The sequence below is a fragment of the Ricinus communis genome, chromosome 6, assembly GCF_019578655.1.
Source record: "Ricinus communis isolate WT05 ecotype wild-type chromosome 6, ASM1957865v1, whole genome shotgun sequence".
Lineage (NCBI taxonomy): Eukaryota > Viridiplantae > Streptophyta > Magnoliopsida > Malpighiales > Euphorbiaceae > Ricinus > Ricinus communis.
The window spans coordinates 17,962,112-17,984,087 of record NC_063261.1 but is presented as its reverse complement, the minus strand read 5'-3'; the positions used below and the strand labels follow the sequence as shown (position 1 = coordinate 17,984,087).

The window sequence follows — 21,976 nt, the reverse complement described above, 5'->3', positions numbered from 1 at the left end:
TTTTCCTTCCGAAAGAAAATTTTCCATCCACAAGGAAAATCTGTCCTCAACTTTGTTGCATGAAAAATAATTTTCATCTAAATGTTTGCAATCCCATTGAGAAGGAAATAACGTTTCCTTTCAAAGATAAACGATTTCGTTCCAAAGATACTTTTCATCTTAGAGGAAAAATTTTCCATATATAAATAGGAAAAAACTTGATCCTTTGGAGGAAAACTTTTCCATCCTTCGATAGAAAAATTTCCGTCACCAGTAAACTTTTGCATTGAATAAAAAGAGCAACCTATTACAAAAAATTATTTGATATTCTTTATTTCTCATTTCTAGATATTAGAAATGAAATTTACTCTCTCACTTAAAAAATAAATAAATTCAGAACAGACATGGGCATTTAAATAATGCTTCCCTCGCCATTTTTCTTCCATTCCCTAACATGGAAAGCTGACTATCCCACTTTATTTGCCTTTGGTTATTTTTCTCCTGCTTTTATTTTCTCCCCAAGTTACAGCACAATCAATCAGAACTGAAAAGAAAATTGACTCGGATATAACAGAAAGAAACTTGTCAAGAACATTTTTTCCCATTTGCAAAAGGAATTTTCTTCAGCTTCTTTCGCGTACGATCTATCTTTTAAGGGTATTATCCCCATTTTCCCTGCACACTTATATTCCATCTGCCTACCTGTAAGTGTAATAAGCTATATGTTGCTTTTTTCTTTCCCTAATTACAAGGCCTTCACCAAATGTATTTTTGGAAAATATATTTGCTATTTACATATCTACAAAAACGTTCCAACAGGCTCAACCTTCAGGAGAAATAAACTTTGGGCTTTTTGCAGCCTGTTCATCTGATTCTGACATCAAATTATCATTGCCCACGGGCACATCATGCTTTCTGACGATTTTATCCACTGATCCAAACTCTCCATTATTTGGGGTAGAGTCATTTCCTTTATGCGTCCAATCTGCTTCTTCAGAGTCTTCAACTACACAAGTTTCAAGGTCCTCAAATGGGGTTGAAGATTCCTGATGCAGATGATTCTCATCTACACCTATTTCTGATGATTTCTGAGAATCACTGCTAGATATTCCAGAACTCCAATCATCATCAGTGTCGGCGTCATAAAGTTCCATCAGTGAACCATTATGTTCCCAGGATGTTTCAAAAGATTTAAAATCTTTGCGAAAATATGAAGTGTCGTACTGGCAATGATATTCAGGGTCTGAAGATGAATCAGAGATCCGTTCAACAGATTCCTCTACCTCCTGTTGTCAAACAATGTAAAATCTCAATTATTCTAACCTAATATTAAAATAAAACCAGGAAAAAATTGTGCTTTCCTAGGCCATGTGGTTTCTCCCTGCCCTCCCTGCCAAAAGTAGTTTCAGTGAGAAGAGAAACATTTTAACCCCTGTGCCTCCCAGCAATGACACATGATTTCTCCATCATGCAGAAAATAAGTCCAGAGCAAGGTAAACCAAATTTCACGAATATTGTGAGCACTATGTCAGTGACAAATCATAATTAGGTGAACCAAATTTTCAAAATTTAATGCTTTGAATAGACATCTGTGGATCAAAATATTACAGATTCAACTAAATTTTCTAGAAGCACCAAATATAAAACTTCAAGGAAAAAAAAAAAAAAAAAATTAGCAACCAAGTGAAAGAAAATGAGATGAGAATATTTCATCAGGCTCAAAAATTAAAATATACAAGTGACCCAATTGTTTCTTATGGTAAAACAAGAGTATTCTTACCTGTATTGGCGACATATAACCTGGACGACATGCTTCCATCTCTAAGTAATTATCACCGGATGCTCTCACACTAGTTCCTGGCTCGAACAACTCCCTGGTGTGCAGTCCTGGTTCTTTAATTTGTTGCTGCACCACTCTCTGACAATATACCGATGGAAGTGAAATTCGCAGATCAGTATTAGGACTTGAAGAATCACCTTGATACATTTTTACCAAACTGCATGTCTTCTCAAGATACTCTTTTCCAGTTCCTTGTTCATCAGTATCAAAAAATTGGGAACAAGTATTTTTGGCATTGGACTCCCCTTGAGGAGCTTTCTGCGACCGAGCTTCAAGAATTTCACAAATTAACTTCTTGATGCGTGACCTTTTCAAAGAAGCCTCTAGGGGTGGAAACCAATTCCTGTTAAGCTGCGCACAGTTTAAAATATTCTATAAGTCACTAATTACTTTTCATGTATGCATGGATGACTATTAAGCATTGCAAAATACAGATATAACAAAGAGACAATTCATTTTAATATAGTACCATGTAAGCAAATATTTTTAAAACAACAAAGATAAAAGAATATTTATCAGAGGTGTCTGGATCAAAGTCAAAAAGCCACAATTCCTTCCATTCCCAACCCGGTCAGGATGAGGCCTTTTAAGTACCATTCCACATCTTAATAAGATTAAGTTGATTAGCACAGCCCAGTCAAAGCAAAGAGGCAATATTAGCACCGTCTAGGAGACTTCTCTTGCAACTTCTTGTAATTTCAACTTCAAAGCGATTTCAGAAAGAGTATTTCTGGAGGCCAGAGAAGATGCTACTTTAGTACAGGTTAGGTCGTGTTTTCATTTAAATTAATGAAGGATAAATTACTACATATTGTATTGCTCTTTCCACTCAGAATCTCAGATTACCAAATACTCTACAGATGCACAAAAATAGGTACATAATAACAAGAGCCTATAACATAATAATCACTAGTTCTTGACTTGCAGAGTCAAAAATATCATAAAGCCTGAATCATAGTTGTTACATGTAACTGGAATTCCTAACTTGTCGAGAACTTTAGAATAAATTAAAACACCTCAATTTTGAAATATTGCGGTGTTTTAAGTGGCGTAATGTCTTACTAATGACAAAACAAAGATAAACATGGAATCTCTAATTAATGCAACATCAACCAAAAAGGAAAGAGGTCACGTACAAAACTGGGTACATGAAATGAAAACGCTTACAAAGTTCGAGGATTCTGTTATCTTAAAAGGGCTGAAGTTAATAGGAACACCCTCAAGAAATAGTTCCACATAATGGAGCAAGAAGAGACCGCAATCAAATGAATTTTCCTGCTGTGGCAGCTGAAACAAAATGGTTAAAAAGTTCAGTTAGTAGGATTTCTTAATGGAACAAAAAAAAAAATGCGGTCTTAAGAGTTAAAACCTTGTAGAAAGCTTGATGTTATTGTGTTTTTATTCTCTTAAAAATTGTTCAAGCCTTGTGTAGATATCCATTCTTATTGAAGTAGACAATTGCATCCCAGTTTTTCGGTACTGCCTATAAAATGCAGTCAGCAATGACCTGCGAACTATTGGATGTACTATATGCCAATGTGGTGTTCTTACAAGTTGCTTCCCCTTTTCATGAGTTTGCAATGGTAATAGCAGTGAAGCCATTTTCCTTTCAGAATTTAAATAGCTTGGATTTCTCTACAACCAGTTTATTAAGGTTCAACTCATTGAGGAAAGCTTTAGCAATCAGCTAAGTCATCGAGATATCCAAACGAACCACTTTCATGACTTATCTTACATTTCTTTATATTAAATAGAAAAAATTCACTGAAAGCAACTCTGATTCTTATTTCAATCGTCCCAAAAGAAAATCACACTAATTCAGTTTAGATAGGAGACTAAATATCCATCCAAAGGCTAGGAAATGGCATCAAGAGCTAGATAACTAAACAGAAACAGTTTCTCTAACTTATAAACCAGTTAACGAACTAGAAGAAAGATTGAGACCTATAGGTATACCTCAAGTGGAACAAACCGTAAACATGAGAACTTTGAAGATGCATCATCCAGAATCTCACTATGCCTCTCTTTCCACTCTTCACATAGGTAACTGTCATGCATAAACAAACGCATGAAGAATAAAATCAGACAGCAATTTTGAAATCCCAAATTTAAACCGAAAGCAAAAGAAGTTCTGAAACTGAGAACATGTACAATCTGTAAGAGAAAGAAAGAAACAAAGAAGTTACAGGAAACCTCCAAAAATAATTGAAGTGAACAATGCTATGATATCCTATCCAACCATCTCCAATTAGCACATTCACCATTTGAGTATCATTTGCATTTCAAAAAATTCATACCGAGGTAACAGACGCCCACTCTCAAACATATATTAGCATGTGAATTTTTATAACAAAGAGTTGCAAAGGCGAGAGGTTTTAACTTTTCACTGGGAACAAACAGGTCAGAAAATTCTTGCATATATGTAGCCTTTTTCAATTGTGCAACGATGGTATTCACATTTTCATTCAATACTTCTGCAAGTTGTCAATGCAAATCTTTGCTTAGGGCTATGCAAAATTTTGTTTTCCAATTTCTCACCCAGTACGTACATTTTAAGTTGTCCCTTATAGTATTCACTGCACATCAATATGTGCTGGAAGTTTATAGCAACTAAATTTATAACATCCTAAGATGATGAAATAATAACATCTCAAATCTTTAGAATCTTTTGTTGGATCCAAATGTAGCTTATGAGTACAAAAAGAAGGATTCTGTGCATTTGAAAACCAGAATATATCCATTACTTTGCTGTGGAATAAGGCAGTTACTTTAGCTTCCATATGCACTGAAACTTCAACAGCTTTCAGGTGCATGTCACTAATGTTATTCAGCTTATGGAGCCTACACATCTTTTAGGTTTTGTATTTATGTTTCTGCATGCAATTACGTGTTGTATAGTAACAACATTAACAATAATAATAATAAAAACCACGAAATAAATATCAATCATCACCTCTGAAACAAATTATTTAAGTCCACAACAGTCCAAAATCACGTAGAAGTTGCTGAAAAGGTGACAAAGAAGTTTACCTTTGAATGAGATTCTTGAGACCCCTGTGACTTCCTCTAATAGAATCCATGTGCAAGATGCATGGTACTTTAGGTGCAATTTCACATTCTTCATCTGCAAGATTATCAGATATAAGGATACGGAACTAAGCAAAAAAAAGCCAGCAATGCCTCAAAACTAAAACTTTCAGACATGCCCTTGCCTCTGAAGTGAGCCACTTCACCCGGATGACAAATGACTATCAAACTCCAGTGAAGACTGCAGTTGATATTAACCCATATTGATATTAGCAAAGCAGGGAGGAGAAGTTATTCTGTGCACAGGAAGGATAATGCAAAACAAATTCCATACCTATAATTTACAGGAATGAATATGAAATCCTTCTCAAACAGATTAACTTTTTTAGTCCACTTACGAACACGTTGAAATGCAGCCCTGCCCTCACATGCACCAGATGGATCCTTATCTAGATCAGCAAGCTTCCGAAAGAAAAAACTATTGAAGAAGTGGTACCTATGCTGGTCCTCTGGTTGAATTTTATTCTTTAAAAATCTGATAGTAGGACAGTTGAAAGACTGGTAAATTCTTCTATTGCATAAAACAGGGACCTTACACCAAATAAGACAAATTTTATCCTCCCCTAACAATCTGAAAAGAATTTAATCATGCTTCAAAAAAGTAAGGAAACAGCATGAGCTAAAACCTCCAGGTAAAAAACCTCTTCAGAGTATAGTAATATTATATGTTAAGTATTACATGCCACCCTCTATACAGAACCAAAGCTGCCTGTCCAGATTTTTATTCAATGCCCTTTAGTTGGTCCACGCTTTTCAATACATATAAATCGTTATAAACACTTATACCCAAATGATCACCAAAAAAAAAACAGAAAAAAAAAATGTTACTCGCATATAAATTAAAAATCAAGTTTACTTTGGAAAGCCTATCAACTATAAAAAGGATGAGCAAAAAAAGGCTACCGAGCTTGCCAACCTGAATTAACCAGAATCCCATGTTCATTATTCCTCTAATCTTTTCAGTAAATGAATTAATTAGAAAGCCTTATTGCACAATATGCTGCATTTCTGTTATAGAAGTAAACATCAATCAAGATGAATTTTAAGACATATATCTGGCTAAAATCATCCTAAGTGCCAGGCCCAAGAACTCTGATAAAAGAAAATTTAATGTCAGGCTAAGACCTAAATTGTGATGCCATTATCTTGATCTAGTCAATGAAAAATTGGGTGTAAAACTCTAACTTGACCATTGTGTTAAGACAGTGGGAAGATTTACTCAATTTCTCCAAGAAAAACATAGCTTGCCCAACCTACGAAGTATTTCAAAAGCTTATCCAGCAAACAGTATCATAACTGTGAGAAAGAAGTTCATTGTCAGAAAGCTTATTCAAAGTCAATAACGAAAGCAAACACTTCGAACTCAAATCCTTCCTCCCAAAATATTTGACCCTTGTACACTAAGAATTCCTAAAATTTAAGACCAAGCTATACAATCTAATCAAGAACATTTCCTCCTGCAGATGAACATCATCAGTAACGAACAACTTAAGACGAAATTGACAAAAGGAAGGGAATAATAAACAAGTGGAATTCTTAACTGCAATCTCAAGATCCTGATTCATTAATGTTCTTATCTTACATCAGTCAAGGTTAAAATCAGTAAAAGCAAACTGGAAAAGAAAAAAAAGGATTTTCTAGCATCCCTAGATAAGACCAAACTTAGGTATCAGAAACAAATTCAACCCACAATAACATGTTATTGCAATAACTTACTTTATATAGAAGTCAATGATGGTATCATTGATGAATGTCTCTGGCCGGAGAAGCTCAACATCTCTCTTACTAATTGAAACAGCATCAGGATCCCCTTCTGGATAAATAACATCTTCAAAGGTCTCATCAAGACTGAAACAAAACAACTTAAATCAAAGAGAATGATCAAAAGAAAACTAAAGCAAATTAAGTCTAAAGAGAACGTTTGTCAAGAGGAATTCATGCATACTAGCATATATGAATAGGAACTGAACCACATGAGTAATGCAGATGTATAATGCAAAAGATCACATTCTTGCGAGATTCCTGATAAGTAATATACATAACTACCAAATCATAATTAAGAAAATAGAAAAATTAAAAACAAAGGAAAAAGGAAAAAGATCAATAAAGAAATCAAAATGGTCTCAGTAATAATAGCTCAATAGACTTTTAGTTCATAAGCAAAACAGCAGAAAAATATTCCTTTTGACTTACACATGAAGAAATGGCTTTGGAAAGGCCACACTGTAGGATTCTGCAAAAGCCTTGTCATCCTTTTCCTGATCACTGCTGTAAGAGCAGAAGAAAAGGTAGAAATTAGAAAATGTGACCCACATGAAGCCAGAAATAATTTATCAACATTTGCTTCAGAATTAAGGAAGGATTCCCATTAAAAAGCAGTGAAATTGAGGATGACACTTCCCATAAGTACATAGAGAGAGAAAGAGCTGGTATATGAAGAACAGTTAAATCACAAGCTATTCAACAAGAGAACTATAACGCTAACAATCATATGGCATAAAAAGCAGTGCATCAGTTGGTTAAAAACTTAACTCTTCGTGCTGAGTACACACATGAACATATAGATTGGACCAAATACTAGCCAATCAAAACTCACTCAATAATAACATTCCAGATATCTCTGTATCTGACATCCAATGATTTGATTGCTTCTTGTCCTTCGGACCAACAAGGATCATACACTGAAACCTTCAACTCGTCAATGCCTGCACACATTTGGGAGAAAAAGAATTTATTTGAGCTCTCCAGGGAAATAGAATGACAATGATCACAAGTATAAGTAAGTGGATTATTCATTGTCAGCAAAAGGATTTGATCTATCAAGTATCATTCATATGTGATGAAATGGGATTCTATACCTAGGATAAAAAAAAGAAAAAGCATAGATTCCAAATTCTGACATAAATAAGTGATTAGCTATTTGATTTAAGCAATGCAAATACTATCCAAGGCACATCTGAACAAACATCTGAAAAGGAAAAATATATTAAAGCAACCAAAGAACTCATAAGCCATCAAAAGAGGATTCCCCTAGCACTAGAGAGGAGCAAGATCCCAAGTGTGTGTCTGTGCGTGTGTGTGTGCGCGAAAGACTGAACAGAACATGCTTATTGTGTTGCTTCCATTCCATAACTTATTCCAACACAGAAAGCTCTGTTAAAATTAATTAGTAGAAATGCACAAACCTGAAGATTCATTTGAATTTCCCACACTCTCAGAAACATTTGGTTTAAGATGAAGTTTGATCATAGCAGTTTCAACCTACAGAAAATAATCTAAGAACTTCAAATTCACATACATCAACAAGTACATAAAGGATATAGCAGGATAACTCACCCTCCCACACCATTCAGACTCGATACTAACAATATCAGCAATAGCCCATTCGGCATTAAATGACCCCTTGGATCCATTTATAGTTAGACCCTCAACTCTGATGTGGCTGCTTGAGAAAGTTAAGCAAGACTCGGTACCATTTATGTCCCCATATAGGATAAAATCAGGGAAAACAACAACTGCATTGTTTAAGATATCCTGTAAAAGAATTGAAAACAAAGCTGAGGATAACAGATTTGGTCTGGTTAATAATTCAAAATGATAAGCTCTCAAAAGTGAGGAAAGAAAAATAAAAAATCCATTGCAATAAACAATGGATTGATCATCCTGCGTTACTTCAAAAATGCACCAATTTTGTTTACTAACGAATAGACCTCACCAACCCAGCATAATATATGAAAAGAAAAGAAAAGAAAATTATGATTAAATGTTTTTAGACAAACCTCACCTTCAAAACATATCTTTTATGTATTAACCTTAAATGTTTTCTTATTTTGAATTGAATCCCAAAACCTATTATTAAAGTTTTCACCTTGATAAAAGCAATACATGCAGAATGACAAACTATTTAACATGTACTGCATCAACAATTATTAACTATGATAACATTATAATCTTTCATGCACATTAACTAACAAAAGATAATTTCAAAATTATTATGGCTGCACCAATCATTGATAATTGCATCTTCACAAAGCCATTGGAACCTAACATGATATAACAACAGCACCAGCAACAATATTGATAATAATAATCAATTACCTGTTTAAGCTTTTCAAAATAATAATAGAACACTTACAATTTTATGTCCAAGAGAACAATACTCCGTCTCTGGCTCAGTTGATGGAACTGAAACAATGTAGAGTTTTTCAGTAACATCATATAACAATATATAACACTGAAAGTAAAGAGCAAAATAAGCAAGCAGTGTAAGAAAAAGAAAATGGGAGAACAAACCTTCATTCTCTTCAAGCATACAGATGGAAGTCGATGAAGAACTCATTCCACTTTTGTCACCATCATCTGAAATCATACCCCTCGGGACATTCTGCAATAACTTCAATAACAATTGCATTAATTTATCATAATCTTGTTATCGTTCTGCTGCAAATTGAATTTTCTCCACAAAATATCTACTCTCATTAAAAAGCAATATTTAGTAATTTAGAAAAAACATTTCCAGTTGAAATAAACTATGGCAATGCATGAGCATACCTCATATTTTGAAGAACTAGACAGCACATGTACATCCAAACCAGAGATTTCCTTTACAGCACTATCTTCCTGAATCATGCTGATAGGAGATGAAACAGTGAGTTTGTGACAATGGGCTGCACTATTAGCATCAATATCTACTAATCCAACGCCAATTTCCTCACAATCAGCCGTCATTCCTCCTGTAACAAATGGAAAATTACAGAATAGATGAAAATTGTTAGGAGAAAAAAAGAAGAAGGAGAAAGACAATTACATTATTTGGTGCAATAATTGCACAAAGGAAAAGAAAACAAATGAAATATTTTCTTTTTTAATCCATTTTTTAGCTAGTACAAAAGAAATCAAAGAAATTATAAACCAATATTTCCCAAGAAAAGAAAAGAAGAAAAAAATCAATTTGGTTGTTCAGAAGTTACAAGTGGGTTTTCGAAAAAAAAAAGATAAAAACAAAAAATTAAGAATAAAACCTCTTAAAATTCTCATTTCTCTCCAATTTGTGAAGAAAAAGTAAAAAACGAGTAAATTTATATTCTTCTCTCTTTATTTCTTTTATTCATCCAAGCACCCAAATTAAAATACAGTTAAATTAATTTCATTTCCTTACGTTTTGTTTCGTTTCTTTTCTTTACGTATCAATTCCTTCTTTCCAACCAAACACAGTGTTACGCATAAAGTTAAGTTACTCACTATCTGTGTCAACATCAATTGGTTCATCATCGACATCAATTGGTTCATTTCTACTCTCACTTTCTGGAGCCTTGTTCCATCCTGCAACTATATACAGTAAAAATAAATAAATAAACAGAAAAAGAGTAAAATCCAAAAAGAAATTCATAACTAAAATTACTAAGAATTTCACATCAGCTCTTAAAACGATTTCCGGTTATTATTATTTGTTCTTTTTGCATGATATCTAAATAATCACACATCATCATGAAACAATATAAATGACTCACTAACCTAAGCGAGCAAAAAACCTAACTTTTAGGGGTTTAAAAATTGAATAAATAAAAATTAAAAGGAACTTACAGCACTCGAGAAATTTATACTTGTCGATAGAAGAAGAGAAAAAGGAGTGGCGTTTTCTCTTAACATAATTATTCTTATTATTATTATTATTATCATCATTACGGTTTCGAAATCGATTGATCAACTTCTTCGACGCCGTTTCAATGCGTCCATCATCTTCACTGAAATCAAACACGCTGAGTCGTTTGCTGGAGGTAGTCACACCTGCCTTAGATGACCGAGTCATTACGACTCGCTCTCTGAACTCGACCGAGTGGCAATAAAGCGACACTGATGTTTGTTTTTTTCTTATAGTGGAGTGTAATAATAAAAATAACATGCGCCCACAGAGGCTTCTCCTTGTATCAGAAGATTTTATGATTCGAGAGACCTGCTTTTCCTCCAACGAAAATAGAGAAATCGTTTTAAGTTGACGAATGGAATGGTGAAACGACAGGTCAGTTGGGCAGAAAATTATTTATTATAAAATATTTTAATTCCTAGTAATGTATTTAATTTATACATTATTTCAATTTTTTCTAGATTTAGCAAATTAGCAAATATTTATATTTAATTATTAAAATAAATTAAAAATATGGATATCCTTAATTAAAAGTTTAATTTTATCATTTAAACTAGGACTATAGTGTTGAGGAACAAGCCCAAAGCACAACTAGCAAGGACCAACAGTCTAGGACCTCCAGGAAGAACCAACAGACAAAGACTGTTGGTCATGGCCTCAGACTGGATCATCACAGGCACCAAAACAGGGAAAAGAAGCAACATTTATTCCCTAAGGAAGAAAGGTCACTTCCACATTTCCCAAGCTAGAAAAGAACGTTAGAATAGGATCACAGATAGCAAAAGAACCATTGCAAGTATACATGTATATAACAGAACACATATACTCAATAATCTCAGAATTCATATCAATAAATCATCACAGATTAATATTCAACTGTATTTCTACATGGTATCAGAGCAGGAGTGATCCTGTCATCACCTACCCAAACAATCTCAAATCCAACCGATCAAATCTCTTATCATGTCTCAAAACGATCTTACCAAACTCACCAACATCACACTAACAGGCAATCAAAATTACTTTCAATGGTCGAGAGCAGTATACATCGGCCTCAGTGGCAGAAAAAAAATTATGGTTTATTACAGGGACCCGAAAGAAGCCACGGTCAATCAATCCCAATCAACCCACAAAAGAGGGGATTGAGAAAATCAAAGATTGGCAGACGTCTGACCATATGGTCATGTCGCTTCTGACCAACATGATTGAGCCTCAGATTGCCAAGTTATGCATGTTGCTGGCATCATCACAGGCCATATGGGAAAAGTTAAAAAAATTATATGGTCAAGAATAAAATTATGCGCACATATTCAATCTGAGACAGGAATTATCGCAAGTAAAACAGGGGACTCGGTCCTGCGCTCATTACGCAACTGAGGTTCTGACTCGGTGGGAGGAGCTATAGAGCTACCTCCCACCCACTACAAACCCTGAAGAAACAAGACAGAGAGCGGAGTAGGACCTTGGGTTTACTTACCTGGGCAGGCTCGATTCGAGCTACGAAGCAATTCAGTCGCAAGCTCTATTGTCCAGCAAGCTCCCCAGCCTCAATGCAGTCATCGCCCTTGTTCAACAAGAGGAGACCAGGCGAGCTACTATGGGAGCAATAACGAGCCAAAGCAACACAGAAAATAGGGCCTTCGCTTCTCACTCGCGAGAGCCGGCTCGGGTGCGAGGTACACCAAGCAGCGTCGAGAGATGTGACCATTGCAAAAAGCAAGGTCACACCTCCGAGCGTTGCTGGCATCTCTACCCGCATCTCTGTCCGACGTCTAACCGAGGAGAACGAGGGAGAGAAAGAAGAGACAGAAGAGAGAAAAAGTTTTTTGGCGGCGTGGGTATGCTGAACGCGTCTAACCCTAAGGGTTATGATGCGTTCAGCGGGTCGAGTGTAGAAAACGGGTCGTTTAATTTCACCCGACCCGACTCCGCGATCCACATTGGCATTGAGCTGTTGGCCCAGCCCAATTGCACTATTTGGGCCACTCCACAGCCCGGGCCCAACCCATCTGTTCCAGCCCAGACAGCCAGCAACTCCTGGGCCAATTCCGACTCCAGGCCCAACCGGCCAGCCCAACCAACTTCTGGCCCAATAGAGAATCACCAAATTTCTCAAATTTTGTCTCAACTCCAGTCTATTTTACAGCTTCAACAGTCCCGTGGGGCAGGTTTAATATCCCAAAATTATAAAAAATCTTCTAAATGGATTATTGACTCCGGTGCAACCGATCACATGACTTGGGACCCAACAAAATTACACAATTTTGTTCCTACCGACTCTCAACATGTGATCATTGCAAACGGAGGGCGAGCTGAAATCTCTGGTTTTGACTCCTCAAAATTGTTACATAATACTAATCCAATTCATGACATTCTTTTATTACCTAATTTTACATCCAATTTATTATCTGTTGGCAAAATAACTCGTTCTTTAAATTGTAACGTAATTTTCTCACCATCTTCTGTAATATTTCAGGATCGCACCACCGGGAAGACGATTGGTGAGGGATACCTTGAAAATGGATTAAATTACATTACTGACCCTGTCAATCAATGTCTTCTCTCCAAATCTCTCGACCACAGCATATTACTTCATAAGCAGTTTGGGCATCCGGCTGATAAAGTTTTAAATCAATTATTTTGTCTAAAAATAAATTCTGGTTGTTGTGACACTTGCAAATTTTCAAAGCATACTATATTACTTTTTCCTGTATTCTCCACCACTTCGACCAAAATGTTTGATTTAATTCACTTCGATGTTTGGGGACCTGCCCCCTGTATCTCCTACAATCATTTTCGTTATTTTATCACTTTTATTGATGATTTCTCTCGCCTTACGTGAGTTTATTTGTTAAAAGGGAAAAATGAATTCTTCGCTTGTTTTCAAATTTTTTACAACTTCATTCAAAACCAATATAATGCCAACATTAAGATCTTCAGATCTGATAATGGTACTGAATATATCAATAAACAATTTTCTAATTTTTTCTCCACTACAGGCATCTTGCACCAAACTACCTGCATTTATACTCCCAAGCCAAATGGAGTTTGTGAAAGGAAAAATCGTCATCTTCTTGAAGTCACTAGATTCTTACTTTTTCAAATAACGTTCCTACAATTTTTTGGTCTGATGCTCTCCAAACTACTGCCTACCTCATTAACCGCCTTCCTAGTCCAAAACTCAACAATCTTAGTCCTTTTGAAATTCTCAAGAAAAATTGAACTAGGGTACATTAGAGTTTTTGGCTGCACCGCCTTTGTTCATGTTAAACGTTCTCATAAACTGGAACCTAGTTCTGTCAAAACAGTATTCTTAGGGTATTCTTCAACAAAAAAGGGATATAAGTGTTATGACTCGTGCACCCACAAGACCTATATCTCTAGGGATGTGTCCTTTGATGAATGTACACCTTATTTTACTACCTCACCCCTTTCATGGGTCCTCCTTGTTATTTCCGGATAATCCTTTGTCCTTTGACAGCTCAATCCTTCCACCTCCGCCATGCGAGGAGACAGCTTCCGCAGTAAATCCCAAAGCCAACCCTTCAGGGGGAGTCAGTACCATTCCCGAGGCCACTTCTTCAAGGGGAGATAGATCACTAGTTGAAGAAGTCGCCCCACGCAGATCATTCAGACCTTCTAGACCACCAGTCAGACTAAGGGACTATGTATCCCACAAGGTGATGTATCATATTCAAAGCTTCACTAGCTACCATAGTATATCCAACTCATATAGGAACTACCTAGATAAACTCATCTCCCATACTGAGCCATCTTCCTTCTATGAGGCTAACACTGATCCTAAATGGTGTCAGGCCATGATGGAGGAGCTTCAGGCCCTTGAAAAAAATGACACCTAGACATTAGTTCCTCTACCACAAGATAAAAAACCTGTTGGGTGCAAATGGGTATATAAAATTAAATATAAACATGATGGAATAATTGAGCGATACAAGGCTAGATTGGTAGCAAAGGGGTTTACTCAAACATATAGGGTAGACTATCAGGAAACCTTTGCACATATAGCAAAAATGAGCACCGTTCGCATTTTATTATCTGTTGCTACCAACTCAGGATGGAGCTTATATCAAATGGACGTAAAAAACGCTTTCCTCCAAGGGACTCTCGAAGAAGAGGTGTACATGACTCCACCCCCAGGTTATGAGGCCACCACCAACCAATCCATGGTATGTAAACTAAAAAGGCCATCTATGGATTGAAACAATCTTCAAGAGCATGGTATGCCAAGCTAAGCCTTTTCCTTTAAAACTCAATTTCATTAAATGTGCATATGATTCTTCTATGTTTGTTAAACATACTCATTTTTGCACCATCATTATTCTCATTTATGTTGACGATATTATCATAACAAGCACCAATAATGAAGAAATTGAGGAAGTAAAATGAAAATTAAAAGAGGAATTTGACATCAAAGATCTCGGACAACTGTCCTACTTTCTTGGAATAGAAATAGCCAAATCCCATAAAGGTCTATTTCTGTCCCAAAGAAAGTACGTCCTTGATCTATTAAAAGAAACAGGAAAACTAGGAGTAAAACCTGTAGATTCACCAATGGAGACTAAAGTTAAACTTAATCTTGAAGACGACAATCCTTTAGACAATATAGGGCACTATCAACGACTAGTAGGGAAACTAATCTATCTCACGGTAACTAGACCTGACATCACCTACGCTGTAGGTGTGGTAAGTCAGTTCATGCATGCACCTCGCACTAGTCATTTAGATATCATCAATAGGATCCTTAGGTATTTCAAGGGTACTCCTGGTCAAGGGATTTAGATGAAAAATAACAGTTCAAATGAAATTATTGGTTTTTCTGATGCAGATTGGACCAAAAGTTGTGGTAGGAAATCAACCTCTGGCTTCTGTACATTTGTGGGTGGCAACCTAGTAACTTGAAAAAGCAAGAAACAAACTGTAACTGCCAGATCCAGTGCAGAGGCAGAATATAGAGCAATGGCATCAACAGCCAGCGAATTAATATGGATCAAGCAAGTCCTTACAGATATGGGGATTAAGATCAAAGAACCAATAAATATGTACTGTGACAATCAAGCAGCAAGACATATTGCCTCAAACCCCGTCTTTCACGAGCGCACTAAACACATCGAAGTAGGTTGTCACTTTATAAGGGAAAAGGCTCAATCTGGAGAAATTGAAACCCCATTGAGCAATGAACAATTGGTAGATATCTTTACTAAGGCTCTAGACAAATCTCATCATCATAGCCTTCTTACCAAGATGGGTTCCATTAATTTATTTGAACCCGCCTTGATGGGGAGTGTTGAGGAACAAGCCTAAAGCACAACTAGCAAGGACCAACAGTCCAAGACCTCCAAGAAGAACCAACATACAAAAACTGTTGGTCATGGCCTCAGACTGGATCATCACAGGCACCAATACATGGAAAAGGAGCGACCTTTCTTCCCTAAGGAAGAAAGGTCACTTCCACATTTCTCAAGCTAGAAAGGAACGTTAGAATATGATCACAGATAGCAAAAGAACCGTTGCAAGTATACATGTATATAACAGAACACATATACTCAATAATCTCAGAATTCATATTAATAAATCATCACAGATTAAAATTCAACTGTATTTCTACATATAGGAAATAAGAGTTTTGTATCATTAAATAATAAAAGATATAAATTATATTAAGAATTTGAACTAATAAAACAGTATTCATTTTTAAGAGCTTAAATGTAATTCTGACTACTATAAAATGTCTACTCATTCCTCTCGCGCTTTCTTTTCCGAACACCAGCCATCGCCTCTCTCTCCTTCTGTTTCTCTACGTCTGGCCATATTCAACGCTGAGCTCTTGCCAGGTGACCTTTTCAACGTCGCCAGCCTATCACCACCTCTAGTCTTGTTGGAATCAGTGAGCAAATGCCAGAATAAGAAGGAGAAGATTTTGTTACCACTGAGTTTTAATATCTCAGGTAGTTGTCGATATCCTTTCTTCGATTCAGCACCGGAAATGGGTTATTCGATCCTAAAAATCCCCGGCCTGAGTATTACATTTAAGAACTAATAGGTAAAAAAGTTTTAAGAAACTTAAAATTTGCTCTTTCTTAAAAAAATGTAAAAATGAAAATAATTATAGTAAAAATATAATAAATAAATAAATGCATATTTCAAAATATTTTGAAAATTTGGACCGCCCAATTGGTATTTTTATTTGTAAAAGACTACAAGATATTAAATTAAATTTTATCATTATCATATTTTAATATTAAAATAGAAACATATCACTTTATACATAGTAAGTGTAAAAAAATAAAATATTTTATTATGGAGTACTCATTCTATTGAGCCAATGGATTAAAATAAAATAAAATAAAAAATCCTTTATTTAAGTTGAAAGAAATTTGAGATTAATCACAATCATCTTTTAGAGGCAAAATGATATTCAAGATCAATCAGAATAATAAAAATGGACTATCCTAATATAATATGGATGTATGTATCTATAGCATTTGGTAATTTTTAATATTTAATAATTTATTAAAAAATAGTTAGACACTAAATTAGCTAATTAAATTTAGTGATTAATTATTGATCAACATATATTATTTTTATTTGGTACAAATTTTTATATTTCACATAATTAAATTAATAGTACTTAATAATCTAAATTAATAAAAAAAAAATGTTAAAATAATAAATTAATTAAAACAATTGAAGGGAAAACAAAAATCAGTGTCTTTCAAATAGTAGTATTATTGGTTAGCCAACTAGAAGCCATCCGGGCATAGCACATGTAAGACAAATAAAAATCAATGAACTGGTGAAGGAGCAGAGTTTCCCATTTGCGTTCTCCTGCTAATGCTTGACCATTGTGGAAAACAATAAATGTTGTTATTCAGCAGCACTTGCAGCACTCAGGTCCACAGAAAGATCAAGAGTCTGCAACATACAGCAATGGTAAATGTTCATTGTCAAGGTTTACTGAAATTTTATATATAGTTTATAATATTTTCACTATACTTTCACTACAGGAATTGCTACCTTTCCAGTAATCTTACTGTACATCGCAATCACATCGTCTACTGTGGTCTCAAAGTGTGTTGTTGCATCATAACTCTGCAGTAAATTCTCATGATTATATGTCACTCAATCCTGACAATGCTCGGATGGAAACAAAATCCCTGGAAAATGCTAAACTATAGGTTGTTCAATGAATGATAAGTTTGAAACTTTGTGTGATGCAGATTTCAACAGATCTTTTCTCCAGAAGGGTAAAAGAGAAAAACATGAGAAGTTCTAGTTTTACATCTACTTACAGTAGATATGAAGCAATTGTCGGCTTCAGGGTTGTTGGCAGGTATGTATCTGTCATAAGTTTCATACAATATCTCATCCACAGGACCAAGCAGATCGATTCCGGGCTTCAGTTCCACTTCAGGGGTGTCTGTCTCTGCTTCAGTTGTAACAAAAGCTATATATTTTCCTCTGGGAGCAACATTGTGAGAATAAGAACAGCAGAAAAGGTACCTGCAGCCATGTTGAAAGTTTTAAAAATAGCCCGGAATAATTTTTTTTCCTGATCTGTTTTAGCAGTAATCAGATATTTGCGACTCGCATCTGTTTATTTTCCCTTTCCATCATATCAGATAAATGCTGAACAGAATGACATGCAGAAGAGAGGGAACAGATTTTGGTGGCATACATATCCGATTTGCGACCAAGTTGCTTCTGTGGAAGAATAAGCTGGACTGAGTGAGAATCACTGGTGTTCGGAATAGGATGGCTCATTATACATATAGCACGAGCGACTTTCCCAACTTTCTGAACCTGATGCATCATAAGAAGCCTTGTTTCATTTTAGCACAAGCACATCATGTAGTGGAGTAAGAGATTGAAGATCATTATTGTTTCTAAGTTCTGGTAGAGGTTACCTTGTTGGACAAATATGATGGATCGCAGACAACTTTCTTGCATTTAGCAGTCTCCCCTTCAGAGGTCACGCCAATGGCTTTGCCATCTGCATCAAATTCCACCTATAATGTGTAAAACAGAACATAATAATAATAATTAGTCCAAGAATAGCGAGAGTAATGGTAGAACATAATACATGTTCATATAGCCGAAGAGGGTTAGTTTGGGAATCGACGCTTAGTTTAGTTGAGTGGAAAATAAGATAACTTTCAACTAATCAGGCAAAAGAAAAATATAGTTCAGGCCTTATCATATACCAATACCAGAATAATCAACATTTGAAGTCATTCTTTAAAAAGAAGATAGCATACTTAATTCTCAGAAGCAATTCAGTATTAAAGGACTATATGAGGGTAAGCCTAGAGCAATTTGCCTGAACTTGAAACTTGGCAAGCGCAAGGGTTTAACACAGGCACAAGCCTTTTGAAACTGAAGATGATGGTGAGAAAAATATGCAAAACTTTCTAGATATCATGCCGGACTTACCTTGCATTCTGGCTTGTTCAACATGTAAGTTCCACCATATACCGCACTTAAGCGTGCAAATGCCTGTTAAAAATATCACAGGATGTTAAAGCAACTTAACTTTGCAATCCAGATGCACAAAGGATTAAAGATGAGAACCAACCTGAGGCAATTCTCCTAGTCCATACATTGGATATATATATGGTGATCCCCCTTGGAAACGTGCTAAAGACTCTGCATAGAGCTTTATAAAAACAAATAGCAAGAGAGTCAGAAAGCAACTCTCAGAATCAAACAACTCCAGACAAGAAAAGGGCAATTGCCAATTAACAAAATGCCTTATTTTTTAAAGGTCCATAAGTACACCTTCATTCTCTTCACAAAATCCAGAGCTGGCTGATCCAAGTAACTATCATCAAGATGAAGTGCCAATGCATGACCAATAAAGTCAATGGTATCATCTTCCAGTCCATATTTTCTGCACCAAATGATAATATATATAGAACAACTTCAATGTGTATATAATCAAAATGGCTGAGCGAAGTTGTGCAGAGATTATATGCAGATAAGATAGTTCATACGAGATAATCTCTCTTGCTGTAACTTTGTTCAAGTCAAGTCCTTCATGAGATTTTGGATCATTGTCTTCATAATCTTGGACATAAATGAAGAACTTGCGAGCCCGGCGCTTCTCAAACAACCCCATCAAAGGTGACTTCAGTGCTTCGACATCATTTGCTGGGACTTTGTATATCTGAAAAAAAATATCAATTGGGCGCTGATTATAATTCAAGCTCGAGACCTCACACCTCTAGAGACGATCCTAGTACCACTGTAAATCATACCTTTCCTTTATTGTACACAAAACTACCATCCACAGCCTTGAAGTTAAGATACTTGGTAACATCAGTATGGATGAGAACCCGAACCAAATTTCCATTGGCAATTATGAACTACAAACCCATATCAGAGAAAGGAATTATAGAATGAAGAGAAGCAAAGTAATCTGATATCAATGACCTGATCATCACCAAATGGCTTACTATCCTACCTTAGGTATCATATCAACATTATACTCCTTGCTTGGACCAAGGCTTTCCGGAGGCTTGTCACTACCCCTGAAGCGTTTCCAGAGCTATATATTTACAAAGAGAGTTAGAAGAAAGAACAATTAAGAATTATGAAATGTATTTTGTAATAAAATTGGATTTTTGTATATGATAGGAGAGTCACCTGATTAAGATTAAGAGAAGATGATTCTCCTCCATAATAGTCATTTTGGTCCATATGCAACACCTGTTTCAGATGAAAACTTTAATATTCTAGTTTCTAATTACTAAAACATTACAAGTAAAAAACATAAGATTAACCAAAATGATTGCTAATATAGCTTTAAAAGATCACAGAAAGATATCTAATTTAAGATAAAACCCAAATCTTTTCATATGCATTAGATCCATTTGGTGCTGCAATTGCCAAATCTACTTCTCAAATTTTCTTTAAAAGTTCTAAAGACAATTTCTATTAAAAAAACTAGTAAATTTGAGTTTTTTTTTTTTTGGTCAAAGATAGATTATATAAAATTAAAGAATTTAATCAATTAGATTAAAAAAAAAATCTATTTTTATCTTTTAAATGCCCAGTAACAAGCTTTTGTATAAATGAAACCTAACCATGTGTTGCAAGTTGTAACTAGTAAAATTCCATAAACAGCATAAAACCCAAATCAGTTTCTTAGAAATTCCAAAAGTACTAATAAAAACAAGAACAAGTTATGATTAGCTTCTAATACAGTTTGTTTAAATTACAAAAAAAAAAAAAAAACAATCCAGTTGAATTATACCTTGAGTCCATCAACAGAAAGAAGACCACTAAGAATGCATTCCTTGAGACCAGTACCAAGAACTATCACATCATATTCTTCATCCATTGTTATCAATTTGCTATTAATTACACAACAAAATCTCAATCTCAATCCAATTAAGTAAAGGGTAAAAAGAACAAAAAAAGAAAGGTTATTAGATGCAGTTTTTCATATGTGCAAAAGGCAAAGAGAGTAATAGAGAGAGTATAAGAAAGAGTCTTTTTTTCTTTCTTTCTTTTTTTTTTTTTTTTTTGGTTTATTTGGTGTGATCTTGAGCAGGTCTTTAGCGGGAACCAACGATATTAACGGACTAATGCTGCCTCTACACCTTAACTTTTTATTGTACCGTATATGTGGATGTGGGATTAAGGCTTTGTTTGGGAATGAGAGAAAACTTAAAGAGAAAGGAAAATGGATTTATGAGTTTAACGAAATTTAATTCGGATTTGGATCAATTAAGACTGGTAGAATTTCTACTATTTTTCTATTAAGCTCAGCCCGCCTATGATATCCTATCTCTTAACAATTTTCATCTCTTCAATTTGCACGAAATCTCTTTACCAAACATAACATTGTTAATGAGTCGCAAAATCTCCCATTCATGAAATTAATCAAAGGAAATACTAAATTCATCAAATTATTCAGGGGAAAATGAACCCGCCCTAAGGGTGATAGCTAAGTAGTCTTTTTCAAATGACAGCTTCTCTGTGCACCTGCCATAGCTGTAGCTTTCTGCTACTTAATATATTGTTGATATGGTCTCGCCTAGGAGTGGTTTTGGATTTGTTTGCTGCTGTTACTAGTCCATAAAAACAAGTTGGTCATGCTGCTATCTCTTTTATGCTGTTGCCATTGGCGATTGTTTTGTTGCTTAATTATATTACTGCTGTCCATATCTGTTGGGTTGTGTCTCGTGATGGCTCCTTGATTGTTGAACAGATTTGAAATGTAATTTGGTAGTGAGTAACTTTGCTGTACAGGTTGTAAATGGCCCCTCAAGAGCTTCTTGAGCCATTCCTGGGAAGGTCCTACTTACATAGGGTTGTTGTTTTTGTGCTGTTGTCCATGTAATTATATGGGTTTTTCCTCTTGGATCGGAGCTTTAGCTTGGGGTGTAATGGGGATAGCTAGT

The 21,976-nt window shown here is 35.3% G+C and overlaps 2 protein-coding genes across 7 annotated transcripts; both read right to left on the bottom strand.

Annotated features, from left to right (window-relative positions):
• Positions 1-524: 524 nt before the first annotated feature.
• On the bottom strand, positions 525-10,876 carry LOC8266870 (probable ubiquitin-like-specific protease 2A). 5 transcript variants are annotated; one of them, XM_015721492.3, is made up of 18 exons: positions 10,490-10,876; positions 10,148-10,234; positions 9,458-9,639; positions 9,200-9,299; positions 9,042-9,091; positions 8,243-8,440; positions 8,092-8,167; positions 7,503-7,611; positions 7,100-7,174; positions 6,623-6,754; positions 5,343-5,381; positions 5,181-5,264; positions 5,032-5,087; positions 4,850-4,943; positions 3,776-3,866; positions 2,987-3,106; positions 1,760-2,170; positions 525-1,265 (listed from the first exon to the last, which is right to left on the bottom strand). In XM_015721492.3, the coding sequence occupies exons 1-18, from the start codon at positions 10,806-10,808 to the stop codon at positions 801-803; spliced, it is 2,688 nt and encodes an 895-aa protein (XP_015576978.2). In that variant the 5' UTR covers positions 10,809-10,876; the 3' UTR covers positions 525-800. The 5 variants fall into 5 exon arrangements, with proteins under 5 accessions (XP_015576978.2, XP_015576976.2, XP_015576977.2 ...); XM_015721490.3 differs by having other exon boundaries at positions 5,181-5,381; XM_015721491.3 differs by having other exon boundaries at positions 5,181-5,381; positions 7,100-7,171.
• Positions 10,877-17,189: 6,313 nt separating this feature from the next.
• On the bottom strand, positions 17,190-21,398 carry LOC8266868 (guanosine nucleotide diphosphate dissociation inhibitor At5g09550). 2 transcript variants are annotated; one of them, XM_002522609.3, is made up of 13 exons: positions 20,824-21,395; positions 20,214-20,276; positions 20,032-20,115; positions 19,826-19,933; positions 19,562-19,734; positions 19,347-19,458; positions 19,144-19,224; positions 19,002-19,064; positions 18,476-18,577; positions 18,247-18,371; positions 17,861-18,071; positions 17,586-17,660; positions 17,190-17,483 (listed from the first exon to the last, which is right to left on the bottom strand). In XM_002522609.3, the coding sequence occupies exons 1-13, from the start codon at positions 20,908-20,910 to the stop codon at positions 17,436-17,438; spliced, it is 1,332 nt and encodes a 443-aa protein (XP_002522655.1). In that variant the 5' UTR covers positions 20,911-21,395; the 3' UTR covers positions 17,190-17,435. The 2 variants fall into 2 exon arrangements, with proteins under 2 accessions (XP_002522655.1, XP_048231416.1); XM_048375459.1 differs by lacking the exon at positions 17,190-17,483 and having other exon boundaries at positions 17,627-17,740; positions 20,824-21,398.
• Between the last annotated feature and the right edge of the window lie 578 nt (positions 21,399-21,976).